Raw genomic sequence first — 18,324 nt, 5'->3', positions numbered from 1 at the left:
TATTGCACTATTTGTTGCTGTTATGTATACATGTGAAAGGTTAAATAAACACGTTCAGACGATCACTTCCAACCTGTAATTATAGGTATGTGACGTGTAGTTGGGCAGATATTTTCTCTGAGGGAGGGGAGGTGGGTGAGGTCGTGCTGGGGAGGCTTTTTATGTTTTTTACCTGATATCAAGAGTTTTTTTAAACAAAACAGAAATGTAATGTTTATTTCAACACACATTGGCATAATAGACCTAAATGTCTGACTAGCTGATTGTATTATTTACCTAATACGGTATAACATACTAACCATATAGTGATGTCATACTGTACGTTTCTATAGGCAAAATATTAAAAATCATAGTCATAATATATATCAATAAATAGATATATCCTTTTTAGGATACTATAATTCCTAATTTAATGTTTAGTATAAATGCTTGTTATTGTGAAATGTTTTTTTAAATGTATTTTAATTTGATTAAAGAAGGCCACTTAACATCAATTAACCCACTGGGCTAAACTGGAACCCTTTTTAAAGATAGTTGACATAAATATAAAATGAACAAAATAATTCTTCATCTTCATCATTCTGAGTTCCCGCACTCATCATGTTGATTATCACGAACTAGTTGCTGTGGTGGCAGTATTCACAACTGGTTTTGGGTTTAGTTTTGATTGTTTTGATTTATTTTTTACATTATTTTATTTATTTACTTATTTGTTTTATATTATTTTATTATAAATATGTAGTAACATAAAATGATGGATAATTGTATTACAGCATTGCTCTGTATAATTTAAATATGTATAATAAATACCACACCACACTTTGTATGGTAAACAATTAATAAACAAATAAGTACTCCTAGTGCAGTCAATAATACAAATTTATGTAAATGAATCACGTCGATGCCTGAGAATTTCGAGAAAACAGGAAAAGTGACAAAAGACTTCCTTTTTTTTAGAAGTTTTATCAGATAATCTATATTGTTTTCACAACTCTTGTAACATGACCACAGTGCTGATTTCGCCATTTCCCCTAAAAAAATATTAAAAAGTGTGAAAAATGTTTTTATCACAAAATGATATAGCGCCATCTATCGTTTTCAAAGTGTCATAACAAAACCCATCATTTCACACCGTCAACTCAAAAAACAGTAGAGTAACACTGTCGCTGAGTTTCAACAGTTTTAATAATTGGTAGAAACACTCAGAATAATCAATATGATGCTTAAAGAGTATCGGATATGTATGCCTTTGACTGTAGAAGAGGTAAGCTGTATTTTAAATCAGTTATTTTGCTCAATATGATAAACGGATACGTTTTATATAGAGAAGCAGCTAGCGTACAGTTTCGTGTGTGAGTGTTCTGCGCTGCGGGGTATGAGTTGATTGAACTGCCCTTTTTGGCTGAAGTTTAGCTATAGGCCTAACCTAGGCTATACACTTTTAAAAAGTTGTTTGTGTATGTCAGTTGTTTGTGTATGTCATTTGTTTCAAATCTTATATATTAGACTATTTCTTTCTAAGAAATAAAACGTATTGTATTTGTATTTAGGAATGGGCCTGGCTTATTAACTTCGGCGCTAGTTCCGTTTCGCACCTGTTTTTATTTCGACTTCCTTTTGACTCCAAATTGTTAAGCAACTTATTGTGAATACCACACCTTAAAATTGGGCCTCATAAGTACTTTTATGAAGAAGAATCACATAAAAAGTAACTAATAAATCCTTAAATTGATGATTTTTTTACAGACATGTTTCTCGCATACCGTTCGCGAATTTAGCGTACTCGAAGTTCAATATTTTCGTTTCTATGGAGCGCCAAAAGAGCAACAACAATATAGATGGTTAAAAACTCAGTGGAATGCGTCTTCTTTTAATGCATTTATTATTGAAATACACGTTTGATTTTAATATATTTTGTCAATAAAAATGCTGTAACATTTTACTGCTAATAATTTGCTGTTTTCAAATAGCAACCAACCCTAGACCTAACTAAGAGTAAGTAACCTCTTAGTCAGTCTTACTAAGACTAAGAGGAATATTATTTAGATCAGGTAATAGGTATACCCCTACACAGTACATGTAATAAGATGATGAATTTGTCGATTTTCATTCTTAAAAGTTCCTGCAAAAACCATGTACAGTATCAACAGTAATATTTTTGTTGCATTGACATTGACAAAATATGATAAAATTGAACGTAATTTTCACCAACAAATGCATTAAATATACGCAATTTCTTGAGTTTTTAGCCCTCTATTATGATTGCTCTTTTGGCGCTCCATAGAAACAACAACATTGAACATGGAGTATATGCGAAATTCACGAACCGATGTGCGAGAAACACGTCTGTAAATTCATCAATTTAAAGGATTTATTTTTTACTTTTTGTGTGATCTCCTTCGTAAAAATATTTTTGAGGCCTAATTCTAAGGTGTGGTACTCACGATAAAGTTACTTAACCAATTTTGAGTCGAAATAAACGACAGGTGCGAAACGGAACTAGCGCCTTAACTTCAACTAAGGCCAGGCCTAGGCTTATGCTAGTACTATAATATTAGTCTAATTTGCTTATTTATATTTATAAGTTGTTGCTTACTGATGGCTGGGCAGACAGTCAGATGCATCGGCCATTCACTCCTTACACTTCTGCACCAATCACACTTACTTTTTATTGTGTGGAGGGAGGAGGGGCTGACAAGTTTTAGAGCATAATATGAAGCCTGGAGGTGTAAAATAGATTTAAATGATCATAGGGTATTTAAGCTTTCCATGAGATTGAGGCATACTTTAAAATAATTAATGCTTGTTCTTTTGTATACTTTCAGTACAAAGTTGGACAGTTGTATATGATAGCGAAACACAGCGATGAACAGTCGTCAAACGGCGAGGGTGTTGAGGTGGTCAAGAACGAACCATGCCAACATGAAGTACACGGTGCTGGTCAATTTACGGAAAAGCGTATCTATATATCTAAGTAAGATAAGTTTATTATAATTTAATAAAATTACTGCTTATCATCATCATCATTATCTTCTTATAGTAATACTGTCCAGAGCCTCATTTCATTATACACATGGTTGGTTACATTTATGCAGAGCTGGGCTTCCTTATTTTCCTTACATTTCGTGTTCCATACGTTTCATATTATTATTAAACACTATATATATTTTTTTTAAGATAATCTATGTATGAACAGTTTACACTACAGATTAATAAAATCAAACTTTAAATATGCCATATTGTAATGTTAATTCACTTCACAAAGTAAATGGTTAAATTTACCCAAAACGGTTGACTTCCAGACTTTTATTAATCTATAAAATTGCAGATTATTAAGGGAACAATTATTTTTATGATCCAATTGTTGGTCATGAGACATTAAAATGTGCTATCACATGACTTGCCATAATATTCATGTTTGCTAAATTGTGCTGTCTTTAAAATTAGCCATTCAAACATTTCTGATACTGTGACATGGTCAGGATTTGAACCTTGGAATTTGTGAGCCACTCGGCAAGTGCCATTATTTCATTAGTAGTTTTATTTTGATTAATCATTCAATTAAAGTTATTATATTTTTAATGAGTGTTTTACTGTAGATGTTTCGAGGGGAAAAGAATAAACAAAAAATGTATGGAAAAAAAAATGAAAAATTTGTTTGTTGAATATTATAACAATTATATAATACATACATCAAGCATTATGCATTCAAAATGTTAATCGACTAAAAACTGTCACTTAAATTGTTTAGCATCTAAAGTACATACACATGTATTGACTTTATTTCAAAGAATACACTAAATAGTTGACATATGCAAATACAATGCTGTATTGTGTTGCATCCTGTTGAATGAAATTGAATATGTGAAGATGCACTCGTAATGTGGCAACCATTTCCTGCTACATTAAATAAAATTATTGAACGACATTAAGTAAAAATGTTTCAGAGTAGAATACTACGGGGTGCCACTGCAGCAAAAAAAAGTAATGATAAAGATGGGCAATACTTTAGGGTGCAATAAAATTCCTACTATGGGGGATGATTTTATGAGTACTAAAAGAATGAGTATGTTTTTGGTAGAGAAGAGAACCATGTATAATATCCAGAACACTTGCTGTGCTGCTTGTGGCACCCCATACAAAACTAAATGGGAATACTTTAATAGTTAGTTTGTTTTTAAAAGACACTTTGGTGCCTATACAACAGTGTTAAATAATAGTAATAATTGTATTACACTGCTTAATTGTGACCCAATTAATGAATTAATACAGTCCACTTCTGCAGCTTAATGTAATCCACACCACACTGTAAACTAATTAATACAGTCCACTTCTGCAGCGTATTGCACCCCATACCACACTGTAAACTAATTAATACAGTCCACTTCTGCAGCGTATTGCACCCCATACCACACTGTAAACTAATTAATACAGTCCACTTCTGCAGCGTATTGCACCCCATACCACACTGTAAACTAATTAATACAGTCCACTTCTGCAGCGTAATGCACCCCATACCACACCGTAAACTAATTAATACAGTAAACTTGTGCTGCGTATTGCACCTCATACCACACTGTAAACTAATTAATACAGTCCACTTCTGCAGCGTAAGGCACCCCATACCACACTGTAAACTAATTAATACAGTAAACTTGTGCTGAGTATTGCAGCCCATACCACACTGTAAACTAATTAATACAGCAAACTTGTGCTGCGTATTGCACCCCATACCACACTGTAAACTAATTAATACAGTCCACTTCTGCAGCGTAATGCACCTCATACCACACTGTAAACTAATTAATACAGTAAACTTGCGCTGCGTATTGCACCCCATACCACACTGTAAACTAATTAATACAGTCCACTTCTGCAGCGTAATGCACCCTGTACCACACTGTAAACTAATTAATACAGTCCACTTCTGCAGCGTATTGCACCCCATACCACACTGTAAACTAATTAATACAGTCCACTTCTGCAGCGTATTGCACCCCATACCACACTGTAAACTAATTAATACAGTACACTTGTGCTTCGTATTGCACCCCGTACACACTGTAATCATAGTTAAGATGAACTTTGAGAGTGGATATTAATATTGATAAATTAATTAAAACATTCAATAATTCATTTAAAGGGCAAGTTGCTTTAAGGACCTAGGGACCATGTCAAAACTTTCCAACAATTATTATGCAAATTTATATTATAATAACATGTTAAAAGAAAATATTGATTGTTCTTAGCTGTATCAGTATTTTAACAGAAAAAATTATATTTACTGGTTACAGTAGCACTAGAAATTTTATTTTTATTTTAGATTATTTTCGATTTGTTTACAGATTTTCATAAATATTGAATCTATAGTGAGTAGGGTATGTTTTTGTAAAACCGTAACTTTTATTTATTTTATTTTAGTCGTTTACCTGGTTGGATACAAACAATGCTTTCCAAAATCTGCAGTTTCTTTTATGTGACAGAAAAGGCGTGGAACTACTATCCACACACATTTACAGGTGAGAGAGTGTTTGCCATTTGAATACAAACAATGATATAAAAGGGTCATGGCTTTTAATACACTAGCAATTAACTTCCTATGATATGACAACTTAACCGGAAATATTACTGTTATTAATATACAATGTTATATTTTCTAAACAAATATGGTGACAATCGTACCACAAATATGGTGACAATCGTACCAAAAATATGGTGACAATCGTATCACAAATATGGTGACAATCGTACCACAAATATGGTGACAATCGTACCACAAATATGGTGAAAATCGTACCACAAATATGGTGAAAATCGTACCACAAATATGGTGACAATCGTACCACAAATATGGTGAAAATCGTACCACAAATATGGTGGTACCAACGTCGTGAGGTAATTTCCCTATAGAACACATAATCAAACATCGTATACTCGATCTGTAACAATTTTTTCAATCTTTTATCGACTAAAGCCGAAGTATAGTCGTTATCTCGGGACCGTTCTATGGCCACCACCAGGTAGGCTTACTTCATTAAGGATGTACTGGTTGGGAGCAGGAACGCTAGTAGACCAAACCCAGTACTGTTTTGATTACGATCAATCAGGAAATTACCTCACAACATGGTGACAATAGTGCAAATTATGGTGAAAATTGTTCCAAATATGATGACAATCATACCAAATATGGTGACAATCATACCAAATATGGTGACAATCATACCAAATATGGTGACAATCGTACCAAATATGGTGACAGTCGTACCACATATATGGTGACAATCGTACCAAATATGGTGACAATCGTACCAAATGGTACAGTTTATGAATGCCATGAAATACACTTAAATATACAGAAGAAACCAACTTAGAAATGTTTATTTTACAATCATGCATTATATAAGAAGACACCTTAATACAGTTGCTGTCCAATTAAGTGGTATGGTGCTTTGGTTGCCACTAAGATCTGGATGTTAGTGATTCAACCACACTGTACATAAGCAATGTAAACTGTATGTTATGGTCAAATTACTTTTGTTTTGTGTACGTGACGTCCTAGTGACTCACTGACTGACAAGAAAGACATTTTATTAAAGTGGTCTTAGTGGCAGCGAAATAACTAACCAATGTTATAATAATTAATAATTAACTACTGTTCTGACAATATTAATTATTATAATACGTTTTGAAAATATATTATGTAAAGTGTATAATTAATACACTTTAAATCTTATCTACTTACTATAAAGATATTAAAAGATTTGTGTAGGTTCAATGATTTCTTCAACCTTCATTGTAGTATGTGTTCATTTTGTGTTGGCTGGCAGCATTTAGCATTACTACATGCTGTATAGTTCATTATGTCCGCCATCTAGGTGCTTACTTGTAACCTAACCTCTTGTATACTAGACTCTACTTCACCACCCTACTTTATAGATATATGTAGTGATCTACAAACAGAATTAACAACGATTAAATGACACGCTTTCAGATCGTATTACCGCAAATTATTCATAATCAAGTGATTCTCATAAGGACGACGATTTACGACAATCTCAAATGTTGTAGTACGGTGACGATGGAAATGTAGATTTTATAATTCAATATTAAGAATTTGAAACTTGTTTCCGAGTGAATATGGAATAAATGACAGGTTTTAATTGTCGTTTAACTGGTTTCATTCGTTAGTGGCGCCACAAAGTGACACTAACCGTGACTGCTTTTTTTGTGAAAAAACATGATAAAGACCAACGTTGAAATGTCATGGTTTTAGTTAGACATTTTCATGTGTAATTTATACATAGAGAATTCAGCCTTTGAAAGCTGTAGTTTAAATTTATAATCTTGTAAATTAATCACTTGGTATACTATTACTATATTAAGACTGAACTTAGTCAATAGTGTCACTTTCACTTTCTGAAAACAAAAAATCCAAGACAACACGCGGTGTCAATTTTTGGCTTCACGGATAAACGAATGATTAATTAAAGTAACCTGTATTGATTTGACCCCTGACCGCCCCACCCCACCCTCTCAAACAAGAAAGTAGATCATGTTTGGTATTTAATTCAATAACATTGTTATCTCAAAATGGGAAATTCGTTTATAAAATTATATTAAAAATGCATATATACAAAAAGCACAATGATCCTTAACATAAAAATCAATGAATATTGCATTCAAAATATATATCAAAGTATCCTTTTGATAAATTGAATCTTGTTTGAATATAGCATGCTATGATAATGAACATTACCTTGATAATTACTGATTGATTAGGTTTAGTGCTAATACCTTGTACTTTACTAAGCATGCTTCTTTATCATATTGAGCCCCGCCGGGTATCTGTTCTCATGAGTACTATGTGAATATTAACTTCACTTCACCTCACTTGCACTTAGGGCAATTAAAAAAGTTGAACATCTTGTAAACAATTTGTTTGGAATTAAAATGTTGTCAACGTGAACATCCAGGCATGTCCTCCAAACTTTGCAATTTCAGAGGTTGCGACGCAATCAAAAATGCATTTGTGTTCTAATTTGTTTTCTGTAATAATTTGGAGATGACAATGAATATAAACTAATCATTTAAGCAATAAACAAGAAAGTCTATTTCATGCCTAGCTTTTCTGGATAAGCCAACAATAGCCCTTGTTCTCCCTGAGGAGACCATATAATATGAACAGTTGAATGCAACCCTTCACTATAATGGACTGGATCTTTATTTATCATCAAGGATCTGGTTTTGCATTTATTCAATATACGTACTACAGTACATATAAAAAAAAATGTTTTCTTCTTTTTTTTTCATATTGTTGACTCATCAGAATACACAGTAAGTATTGTTTATTGCTTACTAATACAAGGGTTCAGGTTCAAATCTTAACCACTGTCACAATACTAGGATCCTTATTATTAATGTGTATAAACTATACACTACTGGTTTGGACCAAGTTGAAAATTTACCAAAAATTGAATTTCTCAAGGTCTAAAATTTGTTTCATGTTACATGTGTTCTTTAAACCTGAAATTTTGACCCAGCACTTGTATGGATGTTTTTATTTTCCAGTATACTTTATTTTGACGGTTAAAATAATGAAACTAAAAATAGTACTAAAACTTTTAAAATTTTAATTGAATAATCAAAATGTGTAGAAAGAAAGAAATTGAAGAAATTGAATCCCCAAACCAGTATATTTGAATAATAATTGATTTAACATGCGTAGTTTTCAATCAATTTTCTCTTCCCTGATAGAGTTTCATTTGATATTCAAAACATCCTGTTAGATGCATCAGAGATTGGCTTAATTGCATTTCAAGTGAAAACAAATATGCATTTTATTAATTCATATTCTACATGCAACACTTTCCTGTTACTGACCTGGATAGATGTAACGTTGTCGTCCTAAACTCATCAGTTCCTACTGTACTATTTAATACCACAATGTCATTACAGAGTCAAGATAAAATCTGTTTGTTATTTGCTAAATCATTTTAAATGTATAGCCAGTATTTTTAGTACAATTCATGAAATATAATAGAATTGATTTTTTATTTCAAACCAAAGATTTTACTGAACAACAAGAATACAGTACCTGCAAAATATGTCCGTAGATTTGAATAAAAGTTCTGTAAAAATATAACTTTAAAGTTAAAGTTTTTTAACTTTTCATTTTTTTTTTCAGTGTTCTTTTGTGCCCAAGTTCAGTATAGAAATCGAAACAAAATATGAAAATAACAGCGGAACAACAGACAATGTAAGTAAAAGACATTTTTTAAAGAAAAAAAGTATAATATTTGTTGGTTCATCTCATGATGATGTTTTTCTTGACAGTGTTTAGGTTATTCTGAAGAAGATCTACTACAACGTGAGGTGTTACCTTTAGACATTGCATTTGATGAAATATCGGAAAAACATTATAAAGAAAATGAGGTAAATACTTTATTATAATGATATAATAACAATATCAAACATTTATAAAGCGCTCTTTACCACAGTCTCACAGCGCAACATTTATAAAGCGCTCTTTACCACAATCTCACAGCGCAACATTTATAAAGCGCTCTTTACCACAATCTCACAGCGCAACATTTATAAAGCGCTCTTTACCACAATCTCACAGCGCAACATTTATAAAGCGCTCTTTACCACAGTCTCACAGCGCAATATGAAAAGAATAACTATTGAAATAGGTGAGTTTTCAGGAGAGAAAAGAGGATGGAGTGTAATGGATGGAATGAGGAAGTTGGTTACAGACCTCTGGTGTACTAACTTCTATCCCAGGATAAATTTCAAACCAAGCCTTTTACTTATGTTTGTGAAATGTTAGAGTGCTTCCTATTTGATTTCAAATGATCTTATTGTACAAACACCTGAATGTTAGTGTAAACACACACTAGTTACAGTCTGATTGTACAAACACCTGAATGTTGGTGTAAACACACACTAGTTACAGTCTGATTGTACAAACACCTGAATGTCAGTGTAAACACACACTAGTTACAGTCTGATTGTACAAACACCTGAATGTCAGTGTAAACACACACTAGTTACAGTCTGATTGTACAAACACCTGAATGTCAGTGTAAACACACACTAGTTACAACATGTTTACAGAGACATAAACAATGTCATGTTCAACATAATGTTCTTACTTTGTTAATAAACATATAAACTATTGCTTCTTAATTTATGTTTTGTTGTAACTCTATTTATTGCAAGCAACACTAATTAGGCTAGAATGTACGACAGCCCACGCATACTTCAATCAATTTGGAACAAGTCGTGTTGATTGGGCCTAAAACATGATGTCCAATTTCGAACAAGTCGTGTTGATTGGGCCTAAAACATGATGTCCAATCACAACATTAATTAAAAACAGGGTCGGTCGGTCAGATTTAATTTTTTTTTAAAGTTGGATTTACGTTTTTCACGTAAATAATTATGTACCAACTATTGGAAGATTTATTATTTACTTAATTTGAAATATATATTAAGAAATGAGTTAGCAATGATCTATGTACAAGTAAATTACAAATTATATAAAAAAAAATGAATCTCAGTAAGAAAAAATAAAAATGTTTGATTTATGTTAAATTGCTTGCAGCTATGACAACCTGATGTGTGCAATTAGAATCCCTTTAACCTCTGTTGCCATGGCAATGTATGATTGTCAATGACAATTTTTATTGATTTTAAAAAGATTATGTCAGCTGGATTTCAGGTATCCTTTCTGTCGTCGTTGTGCATTTAATGTTCACATTTTTTAACATTCAGCATTTACATAACATTTTTTTTGTATAATAATTTTTATTTATGTTACTGGTCCTGTGACCAAGTGTGGTTGTAGGGTCGCTTCGTAATTGACTATATCGCCAGTACCTTCCACAAGTCTTGGTCCTGTGACCAAGTGTGGTTGTAGGGTCGCTTCGTAATTGACTATATCGCCAGTACCTTCCACAAGTCTTGGCTATGCAGTGATGTACAGTAGCCACAAGAAAGTGATGCGGTTGTTGCATGAAAAGGGAACAATCTGTTTTCAAGCCACTGGGTTGTCAAAAGCGTCGGTGAAAAAGTGATCAGGTTCAAACCTTACCAACCGTACTGGTGGCTACGACCCTGATATGTGCCAACATCTTTGCTTCTGACAAGGATTTCTTTCTAATGATCAGAAAAAACCTTATATTTATTTTATCCATAGATTTCTGATTTATTATTTATACACTTTTGATAATAATTTTAACAGTTGCTCTCAAATGTTATTATACCTCTGTTGTTTCCACTTAAAATTGTAGTATATGATAAGGAACTGACTTGAGATTCTTTGTCATTAAACTTCCAGTAGTACATAGTTCATTCTTTGTAACCTTTGACCTTTATGGAAAATATTTAAATATCAACCAAATACTATTTAAAGCATAAAAATAGATGTTGAAATAATAAAACAACTGATTTTAATTCCATGTGTATCGTTAATAACACTACGGCGTAGTGAATGCCAGTAATAAAAGTGTTACGAATTTATTGAATCTGCAACTCCAGAGTTAGTCCAGCTAGTCAATTAATTCGGTTTAATATTGGTAAAAAAGGTAAACATTTTGGCACAAAATTAATGTCATATGTATACCTGAGGTTGTTACAGACTAAAATGTTAGCTGGAGGCGATATTAAATACTAACAACATAAAAATACAGAGTAACTGGAGACTATAGGTCTGAGTGTGAATGTGTTACATGGCGAGTTAAGTTACACCGGGATACTTGAGACTAAAGCTTGGTTCCCACTATCAAGGATGTATGCAAGTAATTTGACAAAGCGTGGATCAAATTGCTTATGTTGCATCCAAGTGGGAATCAAGCTTAACTGACTACATTTGGGATAAAGCTTGGTTCCCACTATCAAGGATGTATGCAAGCGTTGATCAAATAGCTTATGTTGCATCCTAGTGGGAATCAAGCTTAACTGACTACATTTGGGATAAAGCTTGGTTCCCACTATCAAGGATGTATGCAAGCGTTGATCAAATTGCTTGTTGTAGTTGTACAGTAGGCCTACAACATCCAAGTGCGAATCAAACCTAGCTGACTAATATACTTTCCATTGGAGGATAACGACAAACTTATATTCAATGCGACGTCAGTAATATGCAATAGAATTTAATCTAAATTAATATATTATCATGAATCATATATTTAATTAAATTGAACAATCGCTTTGTGTTCATCATGCATTAGCAGTAGTCTTGTTACCTTCAAGGTAACTGAGACATCAATCAACAATTGGTGTTTGTCATTTGAGAGCTAATTGCTAACGTGTCAGTTACAAATTAATAGAAACTCTGTTTATCAGGTTTTGTGGTTTGAGGTAATACTCCTTAGATTTTCCAGCAATTTCTCTTCAATGTAAACATTTTATTTTTTCATTTTTCCAAGTTAAAAGACCTCTGGTGTTAGAATGTATGCAAGACCTTGAAAACATGTTTTGGGATTCCCCTGTAAACTTTCATCAAAATCATGATTTCTTTATTTATTTCAGGACCCTACTAAATTTAAATCTGCAAAAACAGGTAGAGGGCCACTAACTGCCGGATGGAGGGTGAGTAAAAATAGCAGTCAAGGTAATCAATCCAAATTATACAGTGTTAAGTTACAAAATATATTGTGTTACATACTTAAAACAGACATGTTCCTTCATTATATAATTAGCGAGCTATTTATAATACATGTGATGGTGATATATGTTCAGTATATCAATTTAAATCAAACGTTATAATGTAGTAATTGCAATAAAATCCATCTAAGAAATGAGACATTTAATTATGATACATTGTGAATACCTATCAAACAGACATATACTGATAACATTCATATAAAGAAATGTCACATTTTATAATACATTCTAGAAAAACACTATTCAATGTGACAGAAATATTTTAACATTGATTGAAATAATTTTAGATTGAGATGTTAGATTTCAGAATTAAGACGATAAAATCCATGCATTAAGCGAGACATTTGTACTGAGCTTGTTTTATACTTGTGTTACAAATTCATCTGTCACGCATGAAAGAACATTAATATAACTTGAAGTATCAAATTTATGTGATGGTCAATGGTGTTACACAAATCGCTCATGCGGAACATGGAGTAATGTGAACTGTAATAAATAATAATAAATGTATCATTATATTATTATAATTTACTAAATCATACACACAAAATAATACACATAAAATGAGAAATTTATCAAAAAACATTACATCTCATCATCATCATCCTTCATATTGTAATATTTTTTAATAAACCTAAGCTTGCTATAATACTGACATACTTTAATAGCAAACATTTCTGGACACCAAATTAAAGTGCTTTCAAGTATCAATGACATTGAATTGTTCACTTGTAAACAGCTGTGTTATATATAACAGGGATATGAAATGTTATTTTCCAGGAAAACACAAAACCAATTATGTGCTCATACAAAGGAACTAAAGTACGCTTTGATGTGTGGGGATTGAGGTCAAGGGTCGAGGATTTTGTTCATAGGGTAAATTAAATTTTTGTGTAACATTGTTTTTATGTAACATGATTATTTTATTGAATACACTAATATTTGAACTGTATTTGGCCAGTCCCAGTGATGCAGCCCTCATCTATTGTTTTACCATGATACAAACAAATGTCAATCAACTCCGTACATTATTTAAACTTTTAATTTAATAAATTATTTTGTTTTCAGTCCATTCAAGAGATATTGATACTGGGTCATAGGCAAGCGTTCACATGGATTGATGAATGGATAGGTAGCTAGTCAAGTTTATTTCTTTTTTTTAAACATTTACTTATACTTAAAGATTTAAGATTAAAGCGCATGTATAGTCCATAAAGTCCAGAAACAATAATAATAATACGAATTTGTAATGCGCCAATTTCAGCAGTAAGCGATCAAAGTTGCGGTGTATGAGAGAGCTCAATTTGAAAGAAGTTAAGGCAGATTAAAAGGCGATAGTTCACTTTTTCACATAAACTCTTTTTTTAAATTTTTAAATAAAATAAAGAAATGTCCAAAAAAAAGGTTTGAGCAGCTTACACTGAACTTTGCAAGGAACATGAAAACAAACAAAAATTAATTAAATTAAATGAACTTATTAAACTCTAGGTTACAGCAGAATAAAATGTTAACAGTTTGATATTTAAATATATCGCATTTTACATAGTGTATTGTTAGTGCTTGTTTTAAATATATCGCATTTTACATAGTGTATATGTTGTTAGTGCTTGTTTTAAATATATCGCATTTTACATAGTGCATATGTTGTTAGTGCTTGTTTTAAATATATCGCATTTTACATAGTGCATATGTTGTTAGTGCTTGTTTTAAATATATCGCATTTTACATAGTGTATATGTTGTTAGTGCTTGTTTTAAATATATCGCATTTTACATAGTGTATATGTTGTTAGTGCTTGTTTTAAATATATCGCATTTTACATAATGTATATGTTGTTAGTGCTTGTTTTAAATATATCGCATTTTACATAGTGTATATGTTGTTAGTGCTTGTTTTAAATATATTGCATTTTACATAGTGTATATGTTTTTAGTGCTTGTTTTAAATATATCGCATTTTACATAGTGTATATGTTGTTAGTGCTTGTTTTAAATTAAATATATCGCATTTTACATAGTGTATATGTTGTTAGTGCTTGCATTTTACATAGTGTATAATTATGTTGTAGTGCTTGCATTTTACATAGTGTATATGTTGTTAGTGCCTGCATTTTACATAGTGTATATGTTGTTAGTGCTTTTTTTTAAATTTGTTTAAATGACTTTGTTTATGTATTTGTTCCCAATTTCTAAACAAGTTAAACTTCACCTAATTTGGTTTCTAAATAAATAAATCCAATATATGAACTCAAATGTTTTGAAAAAAGTCAAACTATAAAATAAGCTTAATTTAATGTTTAACGAAAACGGCTGTAACGTGTGACCTTTGACGCAAATTGTAAATGGATATGAGGATTATGCTGATAGGTTAAGTTGAGTAGCATTTGCTAAGTCTTGTCTTAACGTCGTTGGTGTTAATGGCACGCTCAGTAATATCAACTCTTATGATATCAATGACTGGGTAGCTATTTTGGTCGTTTTTAAACGCATCCTGATAAAAATAACTTTAACAAAATTAAACCTGGATTTCCTATGTACAGTCATATTTACAGTAGCTATAACGTATACACATCAACAAGTAAATCAAAGTTGGCTTCAAAGAGACTTGTAAAGGATTTAAATAGTCACAAGCAATTTGCTCAATAAATGTATTTGTGAACCCATTTTTAAAGATGTATTTTCCCCACAAAACATGAAAAAAGATTAATAAAATCAGACTAAATTTGGCCATTTTGCAGTTTTAATCAAGTTATTAGCTTCTGTAAAAAAAAAAAATTTCACTTATAAAAAGACAAACCAAACGGTTAATTTTAACCAAAAACCATTTAAAAATAATTTTTTGCTTTAAATTCCTTTTTTTTTTCAGGTAAATCATTTTTGTTTCGATCCAGTCACTATTACGTGACATTAAAATGGCATATTCAAAAAAAAATTTAAAAAAAAAAAATTTTTTTTTAGGGCTACAATATATCTTTAAATAATATAATAAAAGTATTATGTGAAATTGTGTGTTAAGATCATCAGTTAACATTTTTTATTTTTTAGATTTAACTATTGAAGATGTCAGAGACTTCGAACAGAAGCAGCAAGAGAAGACAAACAAGAAGGTTAGTGCTGGACTTGAGGGCACTGACAGCACAGAGTCTGCACAAGAGATATCTGCAGGTGATGCCATCGATCCTGCTATGCTGTCTACAGGAGCAACAGATGTTGAGAAGGTTGAATCATGAGAACATGTAGAAGAGAACATTGTGGAGACTGGGGGTAATGGGGAAAATTGTGGGGACAGGGGTAATAGGGCAAAGGGGTAATGGGGAATAGGGCCAGAGAAGGTAAGGGAATAGACTACACCTTAGTCAGAATATTTACTGAGAGAAATGTCATATTTAGGTGGGATAACAAATAATATATAAAGGTGCATTTTGTAGCCTCTGGTAGATTAACCTTGAGTTTTAAGCTACCTCCAACACCGTACATTTGTCTTCTTCAGTAAAAGCTGTATTGATGAGGCTAAGTGACCACCTGTATTAGATAATGTATCTGCCACTGTTAAATTAGAATATTTAAATTTCTTACACCTGAGTCAGGTTTATGTTGTTGAAATACATCAACAATTTAGTTTTTTAATCACATTTTGAAAAAAAATGCTGTTGAAATTATTTGTCTGGGAGAGAACTTAACTATAAATAATTGATATATAGTCATGGATGTTATGTATTTTTGTGGTATAGAAAGTAACCACATTAAAAATTTCACTCACTCAAGGTTGAGGATGGCTGAAGGTCCCTATTGTTGTAGATAAAGTCTAACTCTCACTCACTCAAGGTTGAGGATGGCTGAAGGTCCCCATTGTTGTAGATAAAGTCTAACCCTCTAACTAATGAACCTGGTTGCTGTTTTGACTTCTTTATTTTATATAGGCTTCCTTCTTGAAACCTAATTTTTTATTCAAATTTCTAAAACTTTATGTAAAAAGGAAATATATAGATATCTGTAGAAGAAAGATATGTACATATAAAACTAGCAATATATACAGTATATAAGAATGTTTGTTTTATTCTGTGCAAGAAATTGTTTTTCTGTTTTAATTTATTCAGAATGTCATATTTGGAATGAAAACACTTGTCACAATTCTGTATTTGACAAATCCATTTTACTCCAAACGGTACTTCCCATCAATGGCACTTGTATTTGTTACTTTTCATCAGTATTAATATATTTTTTACTTGTCGCCTAAATCTTACCACCAAATGATTGTGAAATTAATTTATTAGTTATTTTAAAAGTTTGAATGCAGAGCTTTGAGGTGATGTAAATAAATATTTAAGTAATATTTTAATGATTATTATAATTTAATATCCTTGACCAAATGTCGAGATAATCAAATATATTGTATAAGCCACAATCTAATTGAGATGGATCAACTTTGGTACATTACATAAATGGTATCGCAGTAACCAAGTGGTTAGAAGACTTAGCTATCATACAAAAAGGGCATTGCTGACAATAATATTCTTCCAGAAAGTGTCATTCCCGCATTCAGACTAAATATGGGACTCCCACAATGCATCACTTGATATTGTGTTGTTCCACTATTGGGGAGGCTGAATATTCTTCTGCAATACATGAAAATGGAGGTTATGTTTTCTGATCCAAGACTCGCCGATATAATATATACTCCTCTGTTTAAAGATTTTTAATATTTTAATATATTCTATAGATGTATATTGGAATGGTAGTGATAGTGGCCACCAATAAAGTAATTTTGTTACTATAGAATTTTTAAGATAATATTTACTGTTTGTCAACTGTCCCAAAGCTAGGCATGGAAAAGGATAGAAAATACAAAACTTAAACAGTTCTCAATTTAAAAAAAAAACAACAACATAGAACCAGGCATAGTTGGTCTGCCAAGTTCTTGTTGGTGGGTGTGTATATAAATTAATTTGTAAAAATACCTATGCAGAACTCCTTCAAGTAACTTAAGTGAAAAAATCTTTTTAACTTTAGTTGTCGTGTTTTGTGTATTCAGTACACATTCTGTTATTATTATATTATAATTGTTACTACATTTAATTTGACAACTTGATGCGCTTTTTGTGGTATTAAAATGGATACAACATTTGTATTCAGTTTAGAATCTAAATATGAGAATATCTGTCTGAATATCTTGGTAATATATGATTTTGTAAAACAATACTATATTTCATTAGGGTCCTCCTTAGTAAAGCTCTGTCTGCACTATCAAACTTTATGTGATGATGACGGCATATCACTACCTTATTTAAGCATATCACACCTTTTTTGTCAAACTTGTTTGATAGTGTAGTCAGAGCTTAAGAGAAGACTGTTAAATTTATATTTAGACCTGTTCAAAATCTTTCGATAAATCTAGTCTGTTGTCACAACTGATTATTATTATTTATTTTAGGTATGTTGGAAATAGTAATTTAAATGATATTATTAAATGTTTATTGATTGAAGAATACTAAATGGCATCTTTGTTTATAGTAAGCAATTGATGGAAGGATTTGGGTGATGGTAGAGATGAACATGTTCCAGAAGGAACACTGAACTGGTTCCACCAAACTGTCTTTATTGTTTGGTTTAAGTTCTTCCAGAGATCAGCCACATCATTCTAACTATGAAGCCCAGG

General features: G+C 31.7%; 1 protein-coding gene across 1 annotated transcript; it reads left to right on the top strand.

Moving 5' to 3' along the window:
- The first annotated feature begins 1,138 nt into the window (after window positions 1–1,138).
- LOC140052646 (cytoplasmic phosphatidylinositol transfer protein 1-like) lies at window positions 1,139–18,324 on the top strand. Its single transcript, XM_072098319.1, has 10 exons — window positions 1,139–1,264; window positions 2,826–2,974; window positions 5,422–5,519; window positions 8,327–8,334; window positions 9,185–9,256; window positions 9,334–9,432; window positions 12,535–12,594; window positions 13,450–13,545; window positions 13,738–13,801; window positions 15,714–18,324. The coding sequence occupies exons 1-10, from the start codon at window positions 1,217–1,219 to the stop codon at window positions 15,896–15,898; spliced, it is 879 nt and encodes a 292-aa protein (XP_071954420.1). The 5' UTR covers window positions 1,139–1,216; the 3' UTR covers window positions 15,899–18,324.

Source organism: Antedon mediterranea, chromosome 1, assembly GCF_964355755.1.
Source record: "Antedon mediterranea chromosome 1, ecAntMedi1.1, whole genome shotgun sequence".
NCBI classification, from domain to species: Eukaryota; Metazoa; Echinodermata; class Crinoidea; order Comatulida; family Antedonidae; genus Antedon; species Antedon mediterranea.
This window is presented reverse-complemented; position numbering and strand designations above follow the sequence as displayed.